The sequence below is a fragment of the Mus caroli genome, chromosome 14 (assembly GCF_900094665.2).
Source record: "Mus caroli chromosome 14, CAROLI_EIJ_v1.1, whole genome shotgun sequence".
Taxonomy (NCBI): Eukaryota; Metazoa; Chordata; class Mammalia; order Rodentia; family Muridae; genus Mus; species Mus caroli.
Window position 1 is genome coordinate 56,428,510 of NC_034583.1, and position 7,044 is coordinate 56,435,553.

General features: G+C 43.8%; 1 protein-coding gene across 3 annotated transcripts in view; it reads left to right on the top strand.

The window, feature by feature from the left end:
• Fbxo16 (F-box protein 16) overlaps nucleotides 1-7,044 on the top strand; it is a 50,921-nt gene that overhangs the window by 14,987 nt on the left and 28,890 nt on the right. For all 3 annotated transcript variants that reach the window (XM_021182516.2, XM_029469192.1, XM_029469191.1), the window contains exon 4: nucleotides 6,669-6,875. In XM_021182516.2, the coding sequence (XP_021038175.1) occupies nucleotides 6,669-6,875 (207 nt within the window). The remainder of the gene's footprint in view (nucleotides 1-6,668; nucleotides 6,876-7,044) is intronic.

Sequence of the window (7,044 nt, forward strand, 5' to 3'; positions counted from 1 at the left end):
GATGGAGGGAGGGAGGGAGGGAGGGAGGGAGGTACGTAGGTAGGTAGGTGATAATAAAAATAAAATATGCCTGTTTCTGCATTGTGGAGTATTGTCTGTTTTAGTCTATCCAAGCTACTATCAGAAAAATCAGGCCAAGTGGCTATTCATCCATTCTTTTTTATAGTTCTGGAGTTTGAAAGTCTCAAGATCAAGGTGCTGGTGATGAGTGTCTGGTGAGAGCAGCCATCTTGCTGCCTCCTAAAATGGCAAAAAGGGGAAAGGTTTCGTGGAATCTGGAGCCCTGTTGAGGGCTCCACCTCCCCAAGATCGTACCTACAACCCCACTCCCACCCCACCTCCCCACCCCTCGCCCTGCAGGTTAGAATTTCATGTTGTTTTTAGCTTTTTAAAATTTTATTTTATACATATGTGTGTTTTGCACCATGTGGGTACCTGATGCCCATGGAGGCCAGAAAAGGGCATTGTATCCTCTGAAACTGGAGCTATAAATGGTTGTGAGCCACCATGTAGATACTGGGGCAAAATCTGGACCATGGAATCATTTCTGTATCCCCTACTGTTGTTGTTTGAGTCCAGATCTCACTCTGTGGGCCCAAACTGTCCTGGAGCTCACTAGGTAGGCCAGACTAGACCAGCCTGAAACTTACATACCTTTAAGGATCTTTATAAATCTAGGATTATGGAGGTGGATATTCCCCCTAGCTGAGGTAAAGAGGAGTCTTGTGGAAGATTTGAGAGACCTGAGGAGGATGGAGGCTCCACAGGAAGACCAACAGAGTTGACTAACCTGGACCCTAGGGGTCCTCCAGAGACTGAACCACCAACCAAAGAGTGAGCATGGGCTGGACCTGGGCTCCCCAAATATATGTAGCAGATGTGCAGCTAGGTCTTCATTCGGGTTCCCCAACAACTGGAGCAGGGGCTGTCCCTGAACCTGTTGTCTGCCTTTGGATCCTGTTCCCTTGGCTGGACTGCCTTGTCTGGCCTCGGTGGCAGGAGGGTGTGCCTGGTCCTGCAATGATTTGATGTGTTAGGGTGGGGGAGTTGGGGGAGAGGGGTGCGAGGGGGTGTGGAGTGTGGAATGAGAGGTTGGCCCAGGGGGCCTCCCCATTCTTGCGGGAGAGGGGGTGGGAGAGGGATTATCGGAGGAAGACTGGAAGGAGGTGGGGTTTGGCTTTGGAATGTAGAATGAATGAATGAATGAATGAATGAATGAAAAAAAAAGATTTCAGCACGTGAATGTTTCAGAACACAAATGTTCAGTCTGTAGCATTATCTTGGTGCCTATGGAATGCGTACCCAAGGCAATGTTGGCTCTTTCCTAGGAAGCATGACTGATTATTTCCATTTAGCTTCTACCTGAAAAACAGAACTCATCCATTATTTTAATGGTCATGATTTAATCAAAAGGATTGGTGAACAAATATTAAAAAACAAAGTCTCGGGAAGGAATCAACGGGGGTCGGAGGAGACAGACCTGGGCAGATGCCAGAGTTCCTTGTGCTTTGGAAGGAAGAGCTCCAACCCAGCCGGTACCCACACCCCTGAGGAATGAAGTCGGCATCTCACAGCCAGTTGGGTCTGATATATCCAAGGAAGCATGATGGTTCTAGATTGACTGGGGAAAAACTGGAGCCAGGGATCAGGGTGAAGGTAGTTCTGACACGAACAGCAGGCAATACAGAGAGGAATATGTCTCTTCTTCCTCAGTTTCTCCCTGTGTGCCTCCCTCTTCACAGGCAGCATTTAGCAGAGAGCTGGCTGTCAAAGAAGAAATATGGCTACAGAGTCCCAGCCTCCTGGACTCACAGAGTATAGAGATACGGGTTTGGATCTGAGAGACAGTATCTTAGTAGCCAATGCAGCTCATCTATTGGGCTCTCAGCATCCAGTTTTGTATACACTTGAACTTCCACATGAGAACACTAATGGCTTCATTCTTTTGCCTAACAAGATACAGCTACCCTTCGTCATCAATGGGAACTCTCTCATCTGTTCCTCTAACGAGGAGACAGAGTCCCAAAGGTCATTATCCATCACTGGATAATGTCAAATTATGTGTTTCTGGGCAACAAATTATGTGTTGAATTACTCTACAGTCTCAACTAACTACTTTCCACCACTCAAGAGAATTGAAAACATATGGTCATACAAAAACTTGCACATTAGTGTTTATAGCAACAGTAATCAAAATGGTCAAAAGCACAAATAATCCAAATATCCATCCACAGGTAAATGGATAAACAAAATGTGCTATGCTCATTGGATGGAGTTATTATTCATCGACAAGCTGAAAGTGTTTCTGGTATGTGCTATAACATGGGCAAACTTTGAAGGCATTGTGTTCTAAGTGGAATAAGCCAGGTACAAAGGCAAATATTGTACAGCTCTACTTTATATGAGGTACTTAGAGTGGGCAAATTCACAAAGATGGGAAATAGAGTAGAGGGGACCAAGGGTTGGGGAGCTAGTGTTTGATGGGTTTGAGAAAGTCCTGGACACGTGTGGTAGTGATGGTTGCGCTGTAATGTGAGTTTATTTAAATGCCACTCTACACATAAATAGTTAACACTGTGAATTTTATATTTATTTTTACCAAAGTAAAAAGACCAGGTTGGGTACTAAAAGCCTGTAAGCCCACCACTTGGGAAACAGAGGCAAGAGAATCAGCTCAAGGCCAGCCTCAGGCTGCATACCAAGATCTGGGCTAGCCTGAGCTCATGAGACTCTTGTTTTCATAAACCAGTCCTCCCCAGCCCTCCTCAGCCCTCCTCCTCCCTCCCCCAAAGATGCTTAAAGTAGGATGAGATGCTTATGTATTCCTTTTCTCAAATCATGTCATCTTTAATAATGGGAATTTTAATGGTAATTTTTAATGGCAACTGTTTTAATAATGGGAATTTTATGGTAATTTAAAAACGTAAAATGTGTTTGCTTTTTGGTGGGTGCTGCTGTGAGTGCCTCGCCTACAGTCTGAGGAGAGGGTGAGATTGGCTCCCAAACACATGGGCAGGAAGATGACTTCATGGCTCACAGGCTGAGAGATTTGGTTACTGAGTTTCTGAAAGCTAGCAGTTGACAGATGAAAAAAATGGGTTTAGGGAACCCTCAGAGAACAGGGTACCATTTCTGGTTTTTTTTGTTTGTTTGTTTGTTTTTGGAGCAGGGATGAAAATGTGCTGAGATTAGACAGAGGTGATGGCTTTCTGATTTCCTGGATATACTAAAACACACTCCATTGTACACTTTTTTTCCTTTGTGTGTAAGTGCATGAGTGCGTGCTGTGTGTATGAGAAACACCTGTATAAGGGCACATGCACCACAACGCTCTTATGGAGGTTATAGGACAACTTTGTGGACTCTGTTCTCCCCTTCCACCTTTGTGTAGATCTCTGAGATCAAACTCAAGTCGCCGGATTTTTATGCATGCCATGTTCCTTTAACTGCTGGGCCATCTTACTGGCCCTCCACCTTACTTTTAAGGTAGAGTCTCTTACTAAGCCTGGAACTCATAAATTCAGCCAGACCTTGGGACCAGTGAGCCCCAAAGATTCCCTTGTTTCAGTGTCTGCAACACCAAGATTTGGTAGGGAGGCCAAGAAGACGGTGTCAGATCCCTGAAGCTGGAGTTAGTTACAGGTAGTTGTGAACTGTCTGACAGGGGTACTGGGAATCAAACTCAGGTCCTGAGCAAGAACAGTATGCTCTTAACACACCAGCCCCATAAGTGATTTCATGTATGTTCATGCATGTACACATGGTTCTATTTAATATTTAGAATAGCAACAAACAAAATAATAACAAGAAACTGAAGTTGTGGATGGCAGTGCACTGTGTGGTATTGCACACTTGTAATTATAGCACTCCAGGAGCTGAGGCAGGAGGATTGTGAGTTCAAGGGTGGTCTGAGATACACAATAAGACCCTCTCTTAAAAAAAAAAAAATCCTCTGTAGGGATAGGGAGATCACTCAGTGACTAAAGTACTCACTCACATCAGAAGTGTGAGGATGGGAGTTTGGATCCCCAGAGCCCAGATAGATTCCAGGTAAGTTAGGTACCTGTCTGTAAGTCTAGCCTCTGAAGGAAGAGCCAGGAATCCCAAGAGCAAGTTGCCTAGAAAGATGACCCTGGCTGTGACCTCTGCATCTGGCTGAGACCCTGCCTTGATGTATAAAGTCCTAGACAATGCTTCCCAGCGTCAATCTTGGACACATACCACATGTGTGGGAGGAGGGAACCTCCCTAATCATTCCACATGCTTGCGGTTCATCTGGAGATTAGTAAACCCCAACAGCCCTAGCTACAGCGACTTGGGCTGTAAAATAGCATGAAGTTACCAAGTATATCCCACAGAACAGGATCCTTCCAGAGAGAACCCGGATACCGTGTGACAGGAGACTATGAGAACCCTAATGGCTCCCCAGCTTCACATGCTGGTCCCTCACTTTTGTGCTGCAGGGTTTTACTGGAAAATTGATGCAAGAAATAAGCGAGATTTATTAAACTCCGGCACAGAGAACTCTGCATGGATTATCTACCTTCTGGTTTGTCGGAACACTCTCCAAGGGAATGTTTTCCCCTGCTGCTCAGTATTCTGAGTCATCCCCCAACCTTGAATTGGTAGGGGTTCAAGGAATGCAAATTCATTTCCTATTAGCTTAAACAAACACAATTAGAAAGGAATAACCCAGAGGCAGAAACACCTATCGGTGCCAAATGTAAATTATCCTGGACCTTCTAGATCAGGGAAACAAATGAAGAACCCATGTAATTATCTTTTTAATCTCCAGAGAGAGTGATCCCGTGTTTTCTTTTATAGGTTTTTATGATTCTAATGCTCTTTTACATTCATTTTAAGTCACATTATAATTTGAGTTCATTCTCTTCTGTGGCATTAAGGAAATCTGGTGAGTCTACCTGGCCTCGTCCTTTTCTAGGCACAAGCATGTCAGCTTGGTGCTTTTTAAGTTTTTTTGTATATCTTTTTTACATTGATTTAACCACGCATGTATTATTTTTAAGATCGCCATGGCATTTTAGAATAATAGTTGTCCTTTATATAATTATTCACACATACATGCATACACATACATATATACATACATGCATATATGTAATCCTCACACAATGCCCTACACTGTAAATACAATGATCCCTAATGTATAAATGAGGAAATTTTGAATATTACAAACAGTAGATAATTGAGAGCAAGACCCTGAGTATTTACGAATGTCAGACAATCCAAACTTAGAACATGTAAGCAAATTTTATGTGAGGTCTGGGAAACTGTAATCCAGGAGACACTGATTCTAATAGCTCTGAATCAATGTTTGGACGAAAGCAGAAAAAGTGGGACTTTTACAGACAAGTTCTAAACTCATCACTAGGTAATTTACATTATCAAAAGAAAAGTTCCGGGGCTGGTGAGATGGCTCAGTGGGTAAGAGCACCCGACTGCTCTTCTGAAGGTCAGGAGTTCAAATCCCAGCAACCACATGGTGGCTCACAACCATCCGTAACGAGATCTGACTCCCTCTTCTGGAGTGTCTGAAGACAGCTACAGTGTACTTACATATAATAATAAATAAATAAATCTTAAAAAAAAAAAAAGAAAGAAAGAAAAGTTCCTTTTGATGTTGGAAAGGAGTATGAGGGGGGCCGGAAGGGCAAACTCTAAAGTGGTATCTCTCATATCTGTATACCAACAAAAGTGAATTTACATACTCACTGTGAAGGGAAGTTTTAACTGTCAACATGCCACCACCTAGACTGATTTGAGAAGGGAGTCTCAGTTGAGAAACTCTCTAGACTAGGTTGGCCTGTGGGCACGTCTGTGGGAGATGGTCCTGTAGGTAATACTGTGTCCTAATCATGAGCTTTTGAACTATAGCAGACAGGAGAAAGGTAGTTGAGAGCAAGCTAAGATAGTTCATTTCTCTCTGTTCTATGCACACTTTTTATTTATTTATTTATTTGTTTGTTTGTTTTACTTCTCTAGTGTCGTGTCTGTTACTGTGGTAAAACACCTCAACCAAAAAGCAGTTAATGGGAGAAAGGGCTCACCTTAGTCCACAGTTCCAGTTATGGTCCATCAAAGTAGGGACATCAAAGCAGTAACCTAAAATAGCTAGTCACATCTATAGTTGAGCAGCAGAAAGAAAGAAGCGCATCATACACATTTGTGGCCAGCTTTCTCTTTATACTTGGGGGAGTCCAGGATCCCCTGCCCAGGGAATGGCACCTCCCACAGTAGCTACATCATTCCACATCGATGAACACAATCAAGACCATCCTTCCAAAGGCCGACCTGATCTAAACAATCCCTCAATGAGACACTCGGCTCAGGTGGTTCTAGATTGTGTCAGGGTGACATGTATGTATACACAATTCACAAGTACACACACACACACAATCATTTGACTAACCATTGCAGATCCACTGAAGGTGTAGGTCAGATGTGCTTCTGTAGTAGCAGTCTGGTCATGTGCACAGAAGTGGGAGAAAGGAGACATAGGTGGCGAAATGTGGAATGTATTGAGCTGAGACAGAAACAAATGCATGCTAAGTATTAGCAGTCACTTACTAAACTCACTTTCTATGACATTCTCTTACCTATAATCAATCACAATACACCTGCGACTCTCTTGTTCCCTGTTTCCTCAGTTTGACAAATGGACAGACTCTCAAAGGAGAAGAATTCTTACAGGCCTACTAGAGCGCTGTTCCCTGTCCCAGCAGAAGTTCTGTTGTCGAAAGCTGCAGGAAAAAATCCCAGCAGAGGCCCTGGATTTTACTACCAAGCTTCCGAGGGTGTTATCTGTCTACATCTTTTCCTTCCTGGATCCCCGGAGTCTTTGCCGTTGTGCCCAGGTAATGGCAATGGCACTTGGAATTTGGTTGGAACAGACTTAGGAAGCTCTGAAAGGGGAATATTCTAAAGATGAAACCCACGAGCCGGGCGTGGTGGCGCACGCCTTTAATCCCAGCACTCGGGAGGCAGAGGCAGGCGGATTTCTGAGTTCGAGGCCAGCCTGGTCTA